Genomic DNA, 20,160 nt, shown 5'->3' on the forward strand with positions numbered 1-20,160 from the left:
AAATGTATTGTGACTTTTGTGATCAAAGTAATCAGCCTTCATGATTGCACAACCTGAGCATAGATAACAATCAAAGTATCAGCTTTTATTAATTATTCCTTCCGTAATTTTAATGAAATCTTATGTTCAAATACATACCTTGAGTGTCTTTTCACCTTTATCTGATCAAGGGATATCTGACCTTTGAGTGTTTCCTCGGACTGTAACATTTCAGTCACCCTCCCAGTGAGGGCCGGGTCTGACACCATGGGGTTGGATCCAGCCCTGCCTCGGCTCTTCTCTGAGGAGTTGAGAAAGGAAGGGGGGGGCTGATCTGTGTCTCTCTGGGTGCCCTATCCGGGTGGCGACATAAGTAAAGATAAAAAAGGGGATATGTTAATTAAGCTGTAGATTTCTATTCAATTAGGATTTAGACATTTGAAGATAATATAGTTGGTGATAGAAAACCAGGCTGTCATTCTACTTGAAATAATTCTGATATTTAATAATTTAACTTTGAGTATGCATTAGTGAAATTATCCCAATATTGTTATCTTGACTGATGTTTAAATGTTTGTTCTTTGATTTTTTTTTTTTTCACCCTAGAGACTTTTTCTGTGTTACTCTTTTCATCCCTTTCCACACCTACACATCCTGAAGATGATGAAACACAACTTTTAGGTTAAAGAGGTTAAAAAAAACACCTGTATTCAAGTTGTGTCTGGAATGCCCAAAGTGTTATTTATATAAAGAAAAATATAGCTTATAATTAGTTTATCATGCCAGAAATAATTTCTACTGACTGCTTAGCTAAAAGATGTGCAGTAAATGTATTCTTACATAATACTTAATGAATTTAACTGTTAGGCTTTTTTAACTGTGTTCTGGTTTTCTTCACTTAGGCAATGTTATATTTGATGTCTACATCTTTGTCAGAAATTAATTTATCATAAATTAATTCCTTATTGGGTATAGGAACATAGAAGAGACTGAACTGCCATAAAATAATTATCTTTGTGGACCATTCAAATTTTAGATGGTCGTAACATAAACCTACCTCTATTCTTTCATTGACTTTAAAGGAGTAGGAAAAGAACAGAAGTCTAAGAGTGGTCACAGGAAACTGCAGTCGACACAGCCACAGTTTTCACAACTTATTTTGTAAGTAACTGTGATGAAAGTCAGAAGTAACCAGTAACTTCATGCTACAACAGAATCCTTATCTGTCTGAAATAGAGAACAGATTAGGCAAGAAGTACACTGTAACGAGTCTAAAATACAAAACACTGTAGTGAATATAAAATATAAGACTTAATTTATTCTATCTATTCTCCTTTTGAAAAAGGAGAATGCAAGAATGGCAATGCAAGAATAATAAGCATTTCAGTTAGCTTACAAATAGAAAGAGAAATCACACACCCTTAAAAAGGAAAATGTTGAACAATATTGTAAAAGATAAAATCCTAGTAATTTTTTTCCCGAATGTATATAGGTTTTAAAAGAAAATGTTACATACCTGTAGGGTTATAAGTATTAATTTTCCTAAACTATGTTAAGATGGAAGTAAGATTGAGTGGCTCTATGAGTACTAAAAGAGCAAATTACTGATCCTTTTATTCTTATTTTTCACTACTACCCACCACTGAATGGGCAACCTCTGAAAATTGATACTGCCTAAATTAGTACCATATTACCACAATTTTTGTGGGCAGAAGCCAGAAGCACAGACAGGAACAGCCTTGAGGAGTACCAAGTATGGCAGAGAGGCCCTGTGTCACATAAAGAGCTTCATTACTTTATTTGGAAGGCCTGAAGATTATTACTGCTGAAAGGAGTATCAAGTACTACTAGTTCCATTTTGATGGAATTTTATTACTTTGGTTTTCTTGCATTTGTAATGATTTGACTTCAGATATTAACTTGGAGTAATGCTGCAATATCTTTCACCCCTTTTCAGAGTCTGTAGTACAACATTTCAATGTGGTTTGTTTGTGGGTTTGTTTTTCTATATACTTTTTAAGGATTTAAATCAGAAATCTCATTTTATAAAATACTAATCATAAATCAGAAGTTATACTCTCCTGTCTGGTATATCCTGTAGTTTGAAAGGAGGGGCACTTACTGATGTGCCAAAATATGCCAAAGCCAATCAGAGCACCCTAGCAGCTGCACTGCAGTCACATTATTCATCACTGCTTGAACACACCACAAGCAACTAAAATGATTTGTGAATGTGTAGCTATATGTTTGGTGTGGTGTTTGTAAGGAAAGCCTTATGAGAAGAAGAACTGACAGTGTTTGTTTTCTCATCTACCATTCCTAGTTTGGGTATTCAGTATTGTTGTGTCCCTGCACACTGGAGCCAGAGCAAAGAAAAAAAAATTGAGAAATCCATAGTTTGGCACATAACTTGATATTCTATGAACTGCTGTGAGCTTATCTGTCACTCATGACGGATAATGTCACTCATGACATAATTCCATGAGAGAAATTATTATAGTGAAAAGATAATATTCTGACTAGGTAACAGTATAAGGTGGCTGATAGATTTAAAGGGTTGCCTTGTGAGTTCAAGATACATGAATGATGGTATTTCTGCTGCAGCAATACAAAAGAATGGTGATTGAGGTCTAATCCAAGATTTTCTCATTTTGCCTGCTGAATACTAAACTCTCCATATATGCTAATTTACTTACGAATATACTATGCACTTCTTAACCATTTACAGTTTATTACCGTTTGTAGAGACCTTTGTACTTCTTTGGTTAAAAGTATAAGGTTTGTATAAAACAATCTTTTGTGTTTATGACATGAATATTTATTTTCCAAACAACTCCTTGAATAGAATTTAAAATGTAAATACATTAGACTTTGCTCTTAGAAGTCTTCTGAGTATTCTGTGTTAAATGAAGTCCACAGAAAACAGAGTTTGACAGTATGAAAAATCTCAGTAAAAAGTTCAAAAAGGCTCATGTAGCTTTAATGTGTATGAGGTACCACAGGAATGCCACAGACTGTTTGGTGTTGTTCAATCATGCTTTGAAGATTTATCCTGTAAAGCAAAGTAAACCAATGCAATAAGGGACAGGCACTCATATAGACACTGATAAACTGACTCACACAAAGGTGAATGACATGAACCATTCAGATAATGCAGGAAAAGACAAATGCATATAAAGATCACATATTAATTCAAAAATATGCAATGAAAATATGCAAAAAATGCTAAGATGAATTTGATTAAGAGCCTGGCTGTAAACTAGATTTTCGAGCACCTGTATGTTGTTTTTGATGGGGGAGCAGAATTTTTTGTTGGTGGTAAATGGTTGTAAATGAGAGTGAGGAACAAGAATGAAAAATAAATAATATAAATATGAATGAAAAATTAAAAAATGAAAAGCAAAAGCAGTTGAATAAATGGAGCTCACTATACACAAAGTAGAAGTGTCTGGAAGCTATAAACTGAAGGAAGAGATACAAATGAAAATTAATTAAATTGAATAATATTCACTATAATAGAAGATTGTCAGGCTATTCACAGTCTAGTTTATGTGACAGATTTTTCTTCTTTTGTGTCAAGAATACTAAATTCTTAATCTGTCAGTAACACACATAAATGGCTAACAACATATTTTTCCTGCAGAGGAAGTATCTTTTATCAAATGGTAGCTCAGCTAATCTATCTCCTTCATGATGCTATTTTACCAGCTGTTTTATTAATGAACTGCTTTTTCTCGTTCTATTTATATGCTAGTTTTGCACATTACAGTCTCCCTTAAGTATGAAAAATACTGTTTACTCAACTATTTGAGGCGAATATATATTTTTTTAAAAAATTGTTTCTCAAAAAAAAAATGTCAGTGGAATAACACCTAGTTTAATTTGGAAAATAGTGTTTTAGAAATGGGCACTAGATGTTTCCTATTTATAATTTTATTGAAAATGGATATTACTTGGGTGGTTTTTGGGTTTGGTTGGTTGGTTGGTTGGTTTTTTTTTTTTTTCCTCTGGAGACAGCAGCTGTGCAAATTCAACATTGTTTGAATGCTAAGTTGTATTGTACAAGACTCATCATCACTGAGGGTTGTGCAATAAACAAGTTCAAATGTTTTTCTTCCACCTGTGTGTCCTTACACATACCACCCACCCACCCCCACCCATCCCCAGATGTCAAAGAAAAGTATTCTGGGGTTTACATTTTTAGTATAGTGGTAGAAACAGTCAAGACTTTCATGGCTATTTTCTCCAAAACTTTTTTTTTTTTTTTTTTTTTTTTTTTTGCTGGCAAATAAAAAGAAGCATGATTGTGCATGTGATGTATGATTAAAAGTAGTCACACTGCTGAAAAAGGGGTGTTGAATCACTATCTGTTGGCAAATACACACTTTCTGAATTAAAGGGGAAGGAGAGGAGGTTAGAATAACATTGGTCTGTTTGTAGAGTTTTGCTTGGCTCATTGCTGATGGTGTAAACAAATGTCTTCCTTAGTAACAGATGAGAAGTGAAATAACTTCGGAACTTTCCTTCCATTCTGTACAGTGCCCTCACGTGGCTCTTTCCTTTTCCTACTGCACCATCATGTTCTGACAGCTCTGTGTACTTAACTCTTTTACCACGCTTTGTAATACGTAAGATCTTTGAGATTCTATGCATAGAAGCTACAACATGAACAGTAGAAGCAATAGCTTATTTGCTACATTGAACTTCAAGAGTGGTTTTATATTCAAATCAAAACCCCGAAAGGAAAATATCAATAAACTATGGAAAGCCAGCCATCTAACCTAGATAATTGCTCATACATAATTTAACTGCTTAGTTACAGTGACACGCAAATAACTCTGTTCCCATTTTTTTAACAGCGAAGAGAAAAATAACATTTGTGAACATTTTTCAAGCAATCTCAGTTCCTGGGCAAGGACAGAACAAATCGTTTTAACTGGTAGTTTAACTAAGCAGCTGATGGCTAGATAATAAATGTTGTTTGGGAGAGCTCAGTTCTTGTTTGTTTTCCGACTTCATGAATTAAAAAAAAAGATTTAGATTTTGTTAGATTTTGTGTAGGCTGTGAAAGTTTAAACTTTTAAACTATTTTTTCGATATTCAGCACTGCCATCTAGTGGACATGATTGCAGTGAGTTTCCATTTCTTACCAAGAATTAAAGGGGTTTAAGTAGATAAAATGATAACACATTTTTAATTCTTCATAAACTTGAAAAAAAGAAAGCTACAGGGATAGTACTTTATTATTGTGTATTTTTAAAATCACAAAAGGTACATTCAATTTATACTCATACTTTGTACATCACCCCATGAAAGACAGCCACAATAAAAGTCTAGATTAAAAATAACTGTCATGATATAAACGTCCATTCCTGCTTTCTTTTTTCTTGTTTTTTAGAAATAAATATTTTGAAAGTATTTAAATATCGTTAGCTGCACCAGCAATGCAGAGTAACTAATTTAATGAAAATTTAATATACAAACATAACACTATTAATCCAACATAAACCTTGTGCACAAACTAAACAATGTTGCTGCAAGAGAAGGAGAGACGGGTAACTTTCTCAGGATTTAGGAAATATTCTTCCTTTCTACATTAAAAATATCAAGGGATCTGTTACTGTAACAATGGGATCTGAAATTGGAGACAAAAAGTGCAGATAGTAGTATGGAAGACATCTGCAAATGAAATGGTGGTGGTGAGGAATGTGGACTATTTACTGACAGTTCAGACTGCAGTCTGTAAAACAGCTTCTAAATAAAGCAGTAAGTCACATAATGACATATTTCATATAGTGTTTGTATTGACATGGGCCTGTGGGATTCCTAATTTTGGATCAGAACAAGTGTTAGATGTAGCATAAACTCAAACAAAACAGACACCTCCTTAGAAAATAATGTATTGCATAAGAGAAAAGGAAAAAAGCAAATACAAATAGAGAAACAGAAGTATCAGATAAGAGAAAACAAATGCATAGAAACAATGGGAATTTCAGGAGCTATTGCAATACTGGTTTGAATGACAAACAGATGATAACAAATGCAATCATAGAAATATTAAATCTGTAGACATGGTGTGACAAGTTTTTAGGTGGCATATGTAGGTACTACAAAATTAATCTGTGTAGCTTGCTACTGTAATCAAGAATTGATAAAGATTTTATAGGAATTTACTGAGGTTGACTTCTTCACAGGGCCATCCTATGAAAACTCGCTACAAATTTCCATCTGTGTCACCCATCTATGATTCCACTAGCTACAGACACCAGGAGATAGCACTGAGCCCAAGATAAGCAGGATTTAAAGTAGATCTGGACATTTGCTGTCATCAACAAATGCAGCAAGACATGGCTAAGGTTGCTGAACACTCCATTAATAAGTTAAGCTTTGTAAAATGGCAGCTTTTCTAGTTGGTATTCTTGACATGTCTGCCCAGCATGATTAATTCACCTGATCAACATCTGGGTTTCAGCAAGCAGAAGCAGCTCCACTGCAGAGCTAACACGGAATTGAACTCACTGATGCATAAATCATGAATCCACTAATGGAAAGCACTGGTGCATGTGCACAAGTTTCAGTCTTGTTCTGAGTGGATACATTAAATTTATTTCTTAATGGCCTGTAGGAGAACCTCTCTATTCTTTTGGATATGCAAGGAGCACTGTGGGATGATTTGAGCCACGCACACAGTAGAACTCACAGCATCCTTATCTCTGGCAATACCTCACCGTGTATTTTCAAGTGCTAACTCTCTGGTTAACCTCGACAAAGAAACTTGATGAAAAGGGTATAAGGATTTTACAAAGCTTTGGGACTTAAAATTTTTTATTTCCTAAATACATTTAAATCCTGCGAAATGGAAGGAAGCAGACGTTGGTTACTGAGAGTAAGAAGTGAGAAGTGAGGGAGCTGAGGGCCCTCTGAGCAGCAGACAGCTCTTCAGTCCTAACTGAGGCCAAGCCCCAGCGGTGGCTGCGCACCGGGCTGTGGGACATCGCTGTCGCGGAGCACACCTGCGCTCAGCCCAAATACATTGTCTCCGCAGTGAGTTTTACAAAGTTACTGGGGGCACCAAATGGCAGCAGCACCGCTACACAGAGCCCCTTCCACTCGAGCAGACGCTGGAAGCGATTCTCCAGCGGTCAGAAGTCCCAACTGAGAGCCAGGGGCAAAAAGCCGCCTGCGCCCTCCGCACCGGGACACCACCATCCTCTGGGGAATCCGAACTCTCCTCACACGAACCCCTGGGGACCGAGACACGAGGAGACCGGGGAAGGGGTCCCGCACAAAGCGCGGCCTCCTCGGCGCCTGCAGAGCTGCACATGGAGCTGCCAGAAAGGCGGCCGATGCAAAACCTCTCCCGCCGCGACTCCATTTCGGGCCGTGCGGCGTCCCGGCCGCGCTGCCCCCAGCCGGAGAGCAGCGGGAGGGCTGCGGGCGCATGCGGGGAACGGGAACCGTCAGCAATGGAGGAAAAACGCGTGCGCGGGGGCCCTACGGTACATGCGCCATGAGGCCCCGGGCTGGCTCTCTGCGGGGAATTAAGGCCGCCCGTGCTTGCCGTAGAGTGGGCTGTACCAAGCCCCTCTCCTCAGGCGGGGGAACCCGGGGTCAGAAAGTAACGGTGCTCCGGGACCCATCGGCTCCCGCCCATCCTGTCGCCGGCAGGGAGAGACCGGCGGCGGGGGCGCGCTGTACGGCGGGTGAGGAAGCGGCGCGGCGGCGGCGCGGAGGATGCGAGGATGCGCCGCACCCCGTCCTCGGCAGTGGCAGCGCCGGCGGAGGGGCGGGGCGCGAGGGGCGAGCGGCTTGGGTAATGGCAGCGCTGTGAGGACGGAGCGGGGCAGGGAGCGAGGGAGGCCGGCGGGTGGGCGTCGCTGACTCGGGCCCCTCACCGCCAGGTAACTCCCCTCGCCCGGCCCGGCCAGGAGCGCCGCTGGGCCGAGGGGAAGGAGCTCCGCGCTCGACGGGGAGGCGGCGGTCCCTGTCCCCGCACGCACTGGGCGGCCGGGCCGGGTGCGTGCGGGGACGCGGAGGCCTGGCCCCCGCTTCTCCCGCCCAGGCGGGAGCCGGCCCCCTGCCCGCAGCCCCCGGGCTCTCCCCGCCGGGTTCTGCCCCTGCACCGGACCTCTCCGCACACCCGTTCTCCGGCGGTGTTTGTGTGGTCGCGCCCGCCGGCGGGGAGGTGCGGGCTGGGTCTTGCCCCGGGCCCTGCCCTTGGCTGGCGGGGCGGGTGTGGTGCGGCTCCATCGGCGGGGCTGCTCCGCTCTCCTCATTGCGTTCTCATCCAGTTTCGCTTTTGTTTTTGGGGAGGGAAAAGGTGGGGAGCGAGCGCACGTCTCCTGCCCGCGGCTTGCCGGCGGGGCCGTGGGGAGAGGGGCGGCCCTCCCGCCGCCGGCGGGCGGGGCGGGATTGTGGGGGGTCTGAGGGTCTGGGGACAGGCGGCGATGCGTGTCGATGGGTTTGACGCGGGTACTCCTGGCCTTGGCTGCTTACTCACCAATGGCTTGTAATATTATTTCTTGACGTGGTTAAATAGGTTGGAAATTTGGGGATTTTTTTGATGCTAGTGAAACCCATACATCTGTTTGTGTGGACAACCCTGTTCATTATGACAGTGGTATATTTTAAAGGATGAGGCGATGGAAGCAGCATCTTTGCATTATTCTCATGTCTGTGTTTTCACAATAGCTGCTTACATTATGGCTTGTCAAACAAGTATGGTTTCCTGCCCCCCCTGAATAGTATAAACCCTAGGGTAGGTATTCTGCTCTGCTGTAATTTTTACCATGGAGATTACTTGCATCAGTACAAGACATTTAATACTCTAAGCTTGTGCGCAGCAGATGCCGAAGGACAGCAAATCCCCCAAACCCATATCTTCCAGAAAAGTCTTACTGGATTTGTTAACTTGTCTATAAAACAAGTTTAAATTTGTGTTGGTGTGAGAGTTCTAAGAGAATGACAGATAACAGTCACATTTGTCTTAAACTAATTAAGTCTAGAATACGTTTAGGGGTATGTGGATGCTTCATTAGGTTTCTATGATGAACACAGTGTTACTGAATGATGTGTTGTGGGGAGGACTTTTCTTTCTGCTTCCTTTCCTTCCTCAGTTTTGCTTATCTGTGAAAGAATGGCTATTCTAGGTTGCTTTCTCTGGAACATACTTGGTACCTCCAAGGTAGAACTTGAAAAGCAACCTGTGACTTAACTGTGACTTAACATTCAACTAACTATAACCATAAGAGCTTCTTAAGATATTTAAAATTTTTGTGGACCATGATTCATTTTTCTTTGGGGTCATCTGGAAATACTCTTGTGCTTTCCAGAAGAATAATATTAGAGCTTTTGGAAGACTACTCCCTTGGGGTTTTTTCCATTCCTGGAAATGAACTCTCCTATTATTTACTTCTACTGAGGTTCATGTTTCTTTGAAACACATCAATTTGTGGTTTTCAACTTCCATCCTTTGATGGATATCTCTGCTTTGTCAGTTTTCACTGATTTTTCTGTGTAGTAAGCTGGTATGAACATATGTGGATCAAAGATATTTTTTTTTCGGTAGTAACCATGTTGCAAATATAACAAATTCAGTGTTTTTGCTGGACTGAAAATATGCAGCATTTACCAAGCTTTATTTCTTAAAAAGTTTACTGTTCATAAAACCAAGGATAACACCATTTCCTCAATATTACTTAGTTACTACTCAGTTTCTTTGTGAAATAAAAGCAAATTTGTATTGCGTAGTACATTGATTACATTTTTAGATGGCAGCTGCTGTATTACAGGTAGATGAGAGCAACCCTCTGGGGTTCCTGAATTCAGAGCAGTTAAGGAGCTTGTTTTTTTAGGCAGGGTGGCACCTTCCATGCATATAGTACAAAAGTTGCATCTGATTTTTTTTATTTTTTTTTTTTTTTTTCCTGAGAAGCTATGTATCCTGCACTTTGAGAGAACTAGTCTGCCTGTGAAAAAATAAAAGCCAGTAGCAGTTAAGGTATTAAGCTGGTTGCTAAGTGTCTTTTTAGAATATTTAATTCTTTCTCCTAGAGAGTCTGTCACTAGATTTCTTTTTCCCCCCTCTGACTTTGTCCATCAGTTTAGAATGAAAATAGAAGTATTCTTTCACTTTTTTAGTCTTACAATGTCATGTTTCTGAGCAGGAACTAGACATGCTTTGTGTATGGAATGTGACACATCAGGTCCTTTCTAGATTACATGCATAGGACAGACAAATAGAAACAAAGAGGGAGCCTTTACAGTTGTGTTTCTGGAGACCTCTTTTTTAAAATTACCTTGTTTCTAGTTTTATTTCAGTAATTTAATGTTTTTCTTTCAATAAATCTCCTGTGGTTTTGATATGAAATCTCTAACACAGTCTTTTTGTATTTTCAAGCCATGTCTTACTTGAAAAAATTTGCTACCTGTCCTGCTGTGCAGTGCAGTAAGCTGCACAAGTTCTGCATAATGCTCTGTGTTTAGATGTGTTTTCTTTTATTCATCCTGATCAAAACTTTTGGGTTTTGTGGCTTTTAGAAATACAATAATAAGAATGTCTCATGAAAGCTTGACATGAGTGGGCAGTTGGACTAGATGATGCCTAGAGGCCCCTTCTAACTCTGATTCTGTGAACATAGGCTGTGAACTGGCAGTAGCAATTCCACATACTCTGGTAATACTTTCAATCTGTTCCTGCCCAAAATTCTCTTGGATACAGCAGAAACAGTCTTTGCATAACAGTAAACAAACAAAAATTTACAGGAAAGTTGTTTTCTTCATATGGGACTTTTAAATTGTCATCTTGGTAAGGTGCTGAACTTCATGAGGCGTGATATTGTTATATTAACTGGTTTCATGTTTTAGGCTCTTCACGTTTCATTCCATAATGTTAAAAATAAGGACTAGGAAGCTTGATTTTGGAGGGTTAGGTAGTGGGGGTGGGTGTTCTTCATGCTGCTGTATCGCAGTGGTGCAACAGTGTACAAAGTTTAAACTGAAAAATTCAAAGGAAATGTATTTTTTCAAATTATTGTGCAATATTGTCTGACAGGTTTAATTCCTCTACAGATTAACACTAGAGCCCCACAATGTCCTTGAAACCACGAGTAGTTGACTTTGATGAAACATGGAACAAACTTCTAACAACAATTAAAGCTGTTGTTATGTTGGATTATGTTGAAAGAGCAACCTGGAATGATCGCTTCTCGTATCCTTTAAGTGAAACTCTGACTTAAGGTGTTTGATGTGTTTAGCCTGGGGTAGGCCTGCCTTATATAACAGTTTCAGTGGTCTTGATCAGAAGCTTGTTGTAAGACTTATTAAGTCTAGGTCAGTGGATATGTTGATAGGAATGGGGAAATATTTGGGAAGTATTCAATGTGAAAATCTGCAGTAATAAAAAGTAAACTGGTCTGAGTTTTACTCGGCAGTGAATTTTCTTAGCTAGCTCTACTACTTAGCTTATGCTATAGCTTTTCCTAAATTTGAATTTCACCTGTTCTGATAATATGCTTTTATTGCATGCTTAAGTGTCTGTGTAACAGGGGAAACATGTAAAACAGAGAATGCACATTTTTAAATGAGGGTTTTCTGGGGGGGTGGGGAGGTTGTTCTCTTTAAAGATGTCTCTCCACTTCTAAGTATACTGGAAACTACTATATTAGATGTTTCTATAGCAAGGGTTTATAAAACAGCCTTCTTCCTTTCCCTCCATTGTTACTGCCTCTCTGTTCCAGACAGTTAAGCTATGGTTAAAAATAATGACTTTTTCTAGCTGTGAACATTCAGTCTTGCTATTCAAGTCACAACTGTATATATTGTAGTGAAAGTTTTGTGTTACAACAGACTTGTAATCTTTTACATTATTTAAGTTTCAGTGATCTTCTTTTAAAAGAAATGTAACTATTCTGACCAATTATACTGTGCCTTGTATTTGTGCGTTCATTACCCATTACAGTGTGGTGAATACTTAGAGAATTTTAGGAGACTTTGCAGCGGTTCCACAGCAATTTGAGTGAGCTTGGCTTAGTTATAGGGGAAAAGAATGTTTTGGACTTATTTATCGATTTGTTAATTCTTCTGAGTGAAAAAAGAAGCTCCTGCGAAGATTGTTATATAGAAGTTTTTACAACATAAGCTTATTCTGTGTGCAGGAGCTAGATTATAAAGTCTTTTCTCTTTCTGAACATCTTGCCATTTGTCAGAATTGCTTTCCCCCATGCCTGTGTTTTGAGTGTGTGCATGCATATCAATACATTAAGGATAGTTGTTGATAGTCCTTGTGGAGTCTTGTTTTATGGTGCAGTAATTTTTAATGAGCTGCTTCATTTTAAAACGTCATAATTTACTTCTGGGAGCATGACTCTTTACCTTAACTTGAAGTCAGAATTTTTGAATTCATTATTTGTTCACTTATGTGCTGACAAATTGTGCTGTAGTAATTCTTTTTAAGCAGTGTCAAAGTACTGCTTCTTTCAGTCTTTCCTTCTGTGGCTTAAAACTCAAAACATTTAAAAAGGGCACCTAATATAGATTTAAATAAAAAATAAGAATCGAATTAGATATTGGATTGATTCTTCTTGTCACACTGTTTCACTTAGAACTTCATATGCAGAAGCCTTGTACACAGGTCTCCTTGTCTGTTGGGATTTACTCCAATGGATTAACCAGCAGAAAGGGAATGCTTATGTATCTCAAACTCAGGAAGCAGTTTTGGAAGAATTGTTTGGCATGTAATTTTTAAGACCTTACTGATTATCTCTTATGTTCCTTGGAAAGTGGCTCTATTAGTGCCTAATTTGGCACAGGCAGGAGCCTTTTGTCTTATTCTCAATTTCTGAATGTCCTGAAGAGCTTGCATGACTTGTAACTTCCAGCTTGAATATTGATTGCTTAGTGCTTCTGATACCTTTACCCAAGCTGTATGTTTTAACACAAACTGCTCACTGAGTATTGAACTGGTTGGTGAAACTCAGTTTTGTACAGGTGGTGTAATTTTCCAGGTTTTAACTATATAAAGAAAGCTAAAGTAGTAATGAAGGAAGATGTGGCATTTTAAAAATACATCACCTTTTTCTTTGTTGGCTTTTTATTGTCTGTTAAATTTAATTTAAGTGGAGTAATGTTTTTTTTAAACATCTACAGGGATATACTATATCAATTTTTTTTTTTGCTTTCTGTTTAATAAGAACAGTGAAAAGGTGAGAAATTATTTGAACTACATATTAAGTTTATACAGATTATTTCATAGATCATAGTACCACCTGATTTTTTTAGTTTCTCTGTAGAAAATACAAATAATAATGTGGAAACAAAGGATTAGGTACAGCAAAGAATCATTTCATTTGGCAGCACTGTGTTCTAAGAAATGTTTCCTTTCTCTTGTGCTGCTTGAGACAGCCGAGATCAAACGGTGTACAGAGACTAAAAGTATTTTAGGGCTGAGATACTTGTTACTGTGCATATTCCGCTTCCAGAACTATTTTGTGCTGCACTACTTCCCCAGAATTTGTCTTGAATATAATCTTTCCTCTGCAACCCTGATGGTAATCTCATAGATAATCTTTAAATATAGTTATCTCAGACTTTAAATGATAGAATGGCAATTGGGAACTGAAACTGTGTAAGAGTTAAAATCTTCTGGAAAAGATCGCTTGGAAGACCATGTGTCACTTTATTTAAACTGTGAGTCATCTTGAGCTACCTTTGACCTTCAGATTTCCTTTCAGGTTCTCTGCAGAAAGCAGTGTTTCTGGAGTAAACATTGTCTGCTAAATGAGTGACAGTTGTGTCTTTCTGTTTGAGGTATTTACAATAATTTGGTTATTATGAATGCTCTGTGAAACATCTAAGACTTTGCTTCTAATTGTTCAGTAGGGTAGGGCGTGGTCTTCAAGTTACAAGGCTGATTAGAGAGTGGTGGTTTGTGTGTACTTTGATAACTACCTTGTATCAGTACAACTATTTTGCCCTGGTAAACCATCGGGGTTTCCCTGTTGTTGTCTTGGATTTTCCACCAACTGAATCAGTAGGAGAAACAGTACCCAGGGAGAAAGGTAGATGCAATGTAAAGATAATTATTTTTGAGGTGTGCAACATGTTTTTTCCCCCAGTTTCCTGCATTTTTAGTCCCCTGGATCTAACCAGAATCTTATAAACATGTATGCTTAAGTTAAAAATTAACCCAAAAGCAGGAGGGAAAAATAAAGTTCCTAATATCATGAGTCTTTCTGACTGTGAGTCCTCAAGTGGTCTGTGATTTTTGATTGCTACAGAGGAACACCTACATTCACTAATTTTTTCCAAAAGCTCTACTTCAATCTTCTAGAGATGATCTGTTCTTCTTCTGAGAATGGTATTTTTTTAGCTTTTATGGCTGTAGATACAGTTTTTTCTTGTTCATGGTATTTTTTTTTTTCCTTAGTTTGGAGCCACTTCAGCTTCCCATTGCTGGGCAATGCCCCTCGAATAAGTAACTGCTGGAGCACTTAAACTGCTCAAGGCATTTGGTGTTCTCAGCACAGTGAAGGCCCCTAAGAACAGTTTCACTTCAGCTCATTTTGACCTTTCTCACCCTGCAAAACTATGAACTGAACTGGAAGGACAGATGTCCCTCACCATTAAAGAGAAATTATTGAACAGTAAAGGCTTCTTCCTGATCTTCTAAAGGACTGCAGCAAAGAAAAAGTAAAGTATCAGTGATGTTTAATGATTCATCACCCCTCAGATACTTTTGTTGTTTAAGAGTTTCACCACATTTTGAAACTACAATTTGGATTCCAGATTGAAAGATGTAGTTAGATGAATAAACTAGTACAAATAGAGAGACAATGTGAACTTCTTGTAGTAAAGCTACTCTGTAAAGTGTTTTTGAAACTCATGGCAGTTTTTTTCTGTAAAAATCCAGAGAAACTTTGTATCCAACAAGTAGAATTTGGTGTTGACTTTTTATCATTTGATTGATACAGGAAAATATGTGAGGTGCCCCTGGAGTAGTTTCTGTGATTAAACTGTTATTTTAATTTCATCAGGTATGCAAACTGAGTGTCATGTGTCAAGAAGTATACTAGACTGTTTTTTGCAGTTGCAAGAAAATGTGATTATTCTCTAGAATAAGTAAAGTTGTGTTTGGAAGATCTGCATTTTCATGAAGAAGTACAGATATTTTTGCTCTTAAGTAGTTTTTTTACAACTAAGAAACTTTTTTAAAACAGTAATGGTTATCTGAACCCCTAACTGGAACCTAGGGAGCAAAGGATAGATAGTTTTGAAGATAATTGTTAGCTGCTTTTGTCAAATAAGCAGCCACTATTATTCTCTTGTGCTGTTGTGGTGAAGACTGCCTGTTTCCTGTAGATTCAGAGCAAGGCCTTTTTGTAGCAGAGATCCATAATAGTTTCTTGGTTCAGATAGTGTAGTTGTGGATCTAAAGAGATAAAAAAAGTCATGTCCCCTTTGCTTGTGAGTAGATTACAAAGATTTTTATTTCTGGAGTTTAGTTTCTCAGAAATATGTTATTTGCATAGTGAAGAGTCTTGGGAATTGGATAGAACTGAGGACGCATCTGATTAGGGATAATTCATAGACTGACAAAATTTGTTTGTGGGGGAATGTGTAAGAAACAGCTGCACTTTACAGTCTGTTTAAGAAAACCTTTCATGCTTCACTACTAGTTTAGTAGTTTGTTTTGATACTTTGTTGGTCATAGATTTGTAAGTCTATGTAATGTAATGCTAACTGTTACAAAACAGTGAATACTTCATGGCAGTTTTGATTGCTGGGAGTTCTGTTTAATGCTTCTTGCCATTCCAAGGAGAATTCTGGTAATAATGGTCAGTATGAATGAAATAGCTGTATCTGAGATGAGGTGCTGATTAGACTCTCTTGAGATTCCACTAGGCAAAGAAGGGTTTTTTCCATTTAGTTGTCCTACATTGGAATGTTCTCTGTTTTGAGCAGTACTTCTATATAAAAAATGGAACATGCTTTTGGGAAAAATTGTGTGATGATGCTGTTCTGTAGACTAGGCATGTGACTTGTCAACTGTCCTTATGTCTTCTACCTACTTTTACACGGGCATGTGCTTTTTTTAGGTACCAGAAAGCAGATCTCTCTTGTGTTCTCTTAATTAAAGAGCTTACCTTAAAAAGTAATCTATACTAAATCATTATTTCTAACATGTCTGGTTTTATAAAAAGCCTGGATTTATCCACTAAGCATGATGTTTTAAAGTAATTTTTTGCAGAGCTAGTATTTTTCCAATGGTTGCCCGTCTGAAGCTTGAGATAATCCCTGCTTGACTTTTCTGAAAACAACATTCTTAATCATAAATTACTCCTGACAAAGTAATAAGTGACTTTTTTTAAACTTGATATAAACCTTACAAACCAAAGGTGCAGCTTTGCGAGACACTTCCTGTACAAATCTACCTTAAGGGGTTTAACTGTTTCTGAGCAAGTACAACTTTTTTTTTTTTTTGTGGCTGTGATCTAAACAGGATTACTGAAATTATAATAATGAATAAAACCCCCCAAGTTTTTTAAATCCACACCACCATTGTGATGACTTAATGTCCAGTGTCCCACAAAGATTGTTACAATTGGGGAAGTGGGGGGCAGTAAATTATTTTGGACTTAGGGAAGGAATTTGGCTTTACTTTGGCTCCATACTTTGCTAATCATGTTCTTAATCTAATTAGTGTTTCTTTCTGTTATCCATAAAGAATCTCAGCCATGTTGGCTGCAAATATAGGGGAAGAATTTTGGACAGCTGATTTTTCACTTTGGGATAATCATATAATATTCATAGATGGCAAATAAGTGGTAGAAACCATGTCAGTGTGGTGCTAGCAGGAGTTCCAGGATCTTAGCTCTTAATGTTTTCTTATCTTCTACTTTAAATATATTATTGATGCTGAAAAATTAGATTCTGCACAAATTGTGACTTAGCATTGTTTGAAATTATGAAATCAGTTTAAAATTTATCTTCTGTGCTTGACTGTAAAAAAAAAAAAAAAAAAAAAAAAAAAAAGCCTATGTGAGAGAAAAATAGGTTCTCTAAATCTTAAGTTTTGTTGAAAAGCTTTCACACTTGAAGCAGATACAAACCTTGACTCTGAGTCCAGAGACATTTATGCTTTGTGTGTGGCCTATCCTGAACCTCTTGGAGAGAGACTTTATACTGAGACTAAAATTTTTTTGGAAAATCACGTACGTCATTTGCACAAGGTAATGTATGAAGTTAAATGTAGGTTTTCTTTGTTGGTGTTTTTTGGGGGTTGTGTTGTTTTGTTTTGTTTTTTTACTATAAGGAGTAGTTTTCTTTGTGTTCTGCATATGAAGGTGTGTACATTTTGTGAGCCTAAATCACATATGACAGAGTTGCAGAGACAGGATATATATCTATATAACTGATACATGCAACATATCACAACATGTGAATAAATATATAGGTATCTGCTTATAGGCAACATAAAAGAATATTTTAAGCCAACAGTTATGGTTTCTGTAAAATGCTCATTGTTGGCTTGAAAAGTAAGCTTTTTCTCTCTGTTGAATGCTTATAATTAAACAGGTTACAGGATTTCTGCATTTGCCAAATGTGCTATAGTTTGTCATTAGCCTTCTTTTACAGTGTAAAAGTGTCTACTCTGGCGTCTTGGAAACTGATACACATTCAACTAGAGAAAATATGTAGGAAAGAAAATAACAAAAATGCTTGGGAGGGGAGGAAATAATGACATTATTATGACATAATACTTGTATACCTATATAGCTGTGAATAAACTTCTGTCTCATCAGCTAAGACACCTAATTAAAACAGAGCCATGATTCAACATGTTGAATGTATATGATGAACAGTATCTCCTTGTGTTTCAGTAAAAAGATAAGTAGATTTAAATAAGATGTGCACCTGTCTCTGGTGTCTGTAATGGCTGGGTATCTTAATGGGCAGCTTTACTGGATACCTCTGACACTTCAGTACACTAAATCACTGTCTGTCAGCTTGGCCAAAAAAGTTCTTCCTTGTTTACTCCCACAGTAGAAGCTGTGGGAAGCAGTGGAAAGCAAGTATCTGTGCTTTAACTTGGCTATCACCACTTGACTTTGAAATAATGTTGAAAAACCTTTGCAAAACTCATACTGCAGAGGAAGGCACTCTAAAGTCTCTTTTGTCTACTAGCTTTCCTCTTTTACATTATTTTTAATAGGCTTCTTTGCTGCTTGAGCCAGAGTTTAAAATTACATATGGTTTAATTCTTAGGATCTCATCCTCCTTCACAAATCGTACTAATTTGTTTAAATTATCAAACTTACTCCTTTGAAGTATGAATGCACTTTAAGAAGTTCAGTACATCAGCAACTTCTTAGGTGGTAATTTGCTTAAATTCAGAAAGATTTGAGCCCAGAATGACAGGATTTAAGACTTAGTTTAAGTCTGTATGTGTGTATGGTTTGTTAAACTTGTTTTATTCCAGGATTCTTGGTAAGTATAAGGGACTGTCTAACCAGTAAGGCATACTGATTTTAAGAAGCTACAGCAAGGCAACTTCTCCAGCATGCATGTGGCTGCATGAATTTAAAATTGACCTTTATTAGTGAGGAAATAATTGTGTGAGCTAGCCCACCAGTGTGATATGAGAATATGAACCATACTCATCTAAGCAAATACTTCTGTAAAGATGAGTAGGAAGTAATACATTATAGAGATTTTTTTGTTTTAAATGCAAAACAAAACAACTTCAGGTATTGTAGCTGGCTTACGAAAATTCATAGTGTAAAAATGTAATTTTTCTAGTCATTGCTGCAATGTTATTTTTGGATCAGTTAAAGCTTAGGGAGGTGTGGTAATTTTGAATCTATGGTTGTTATTCCAAAATGATAATACTATTATAACTTTGTTTGTATCTGTGTATGCTATGTTCATACTAAATTTAGCAGGGGTTGTGTGTGTGTGTGTTGTGTGTGTTGTCCTTCACAGAGAGTTCTGGAAGCTGAAGAACAAGTACTGATTATGTATCACAGATACTGGGAAGAGTACAGCAAAGGGGCAGACTATATGGACTGTTTATACAGGTAAGCTTTTCAAATGAGTTGCAAGCTTCTGAAATTATTAGTGAACTGCAGCTTAAGAACGTTGCTTAAAGAGAGCAATAGCTGAATATGCCCCAGGTTAGTTTTTGGACACATTGTAGTTATGTAAGCAAAACATGAGAAAAAAGGAATAATGTTCAACAGGTTTTTCTGTGACTTGCTCCTTGCCACTGTAATTATCTAAGAGGATTTGTATTGTTCTTTCATTACCAATATATTCTACCTCTGTTTTTGATGTTGCTGTGCCAAATATGTTGGTGCAAATCAGCCCTACAGTGAAGTAGCTCTAATCCTAGGTGTTCTACAAGAACAGCATTATACTGAAGTGTCCAGTTGAACCAGCATGGTTTGCTTCAAAGCTTAGCATAAAACCCTTGGCATAAAAACAGTTCTTCTACAAGAGCTTCTCAGACAGGACTATGTGCTGCTTGGTTCCTTTCTTTTCAGGTGAATGTTAGAACTGCAGGAATTGGAGAGGGAGTACAAATTTGTTTCTTTTATGAGCACTTTAGAAACTAATAGACTGTATAAAGACAACCAATTTTACAAGTTTTTTTAGTAGATTACAGCCAAGTGTACAAATAAAAATTAAACTAATCCCTGTTATTTTTGCACTTCTGCTGTTTCCTGAATTGTGGTTGTGTTTCATTGCTACTAGCGAAAGCTTAAGCATATAAAATTCACCCATTTGTGAGGTGCTAGAATGAAAAGTATACTGAGATGGTTTTGAATTTACTAAGATTTGGATTTGAATTCCACTCAGACGGTAGATTCAACATTCTAGTGTCCATTATGCATGTGATATCCAGCACATAAGTATAACTTATGATGCACTGTTAATATTAACGCTTACTTGGTGGTATGATGTGAAGAATTGCAAAGCATTTCACTACCTTTGCTGCTATGTAAGGAGATATATGTGTGATGTTTCAGAATCTATTAAATTACTGCTATGAGACTGCTGCTCCTAATCTTGCTTACTCATTTTGTAACTTCATAAATATGGGAAAGACTTAAACAAGGAGGAGTCTCATAATAATTTGAAGCCTAACACTGATGGTATTTTTGTATTGAAACTTCTTCCACT

The 20,160-nt window shown here is 37.8% G+C and overlaps 1 protein-coding gene across 3 annotated transcripts in view; it reads left to right on the top strand.

The window, feature by feature from the left end:
• The first annotated feature begins 7,506 nt into the window (after nucleotides 1–7,506).
• Nucleotides 7,507–20,160, top strand: part of CUL2 (cullin 2) — a 43,022-nt gene continuing 30,368 nt past the window's right edge. Inside the window, exons 1-4 of one of the 3 annotated variants that reach the window (XM_071734817.1) lie at nucleotides 7,507–7,682; nucleotides 11,050–11,188; nucleotides 17,105–17,207; nucleotides 18,961–19,055. In XM_071734817.1, the coding sequence (XP_071590918.1) occupies nucleotides 11,070–11,188; nucleotides 17,105–17,207; nucleotides 18,961–19,055 (317 nt within the window). In that variant the 5' untranslated portion in view covers nucleotides 7,507–7,682; nucleotides 11,050–11,069. Of the gene's footprint in view, nucleotides 7,683–7,760; nucleotides 7,881–11,049; nucleotides 11,189–17,104; nucleotides 17,208–18,960; nucleotides 19,056–20,160 lie in introns of those variants that run through there. The other 2 variants (XM_071734815.1, XM_071734816.1) reach the window with 2 other exon arrangements.

This window comes from Heliangelus exortis, chromosome 2, assembly GCF_036169615.1.
Source record: "Heliangelus exortis chromosome 2, bHelExo1.hap1, whole genome shotgun sequence".
NCBI classification, from domain to species: domain Eukaryota; kingdom Metazoa; phylum Chordata; class Aves; order Apodiformes; family Trochilidae; genus Heliangelus; species Heliangelus exortis.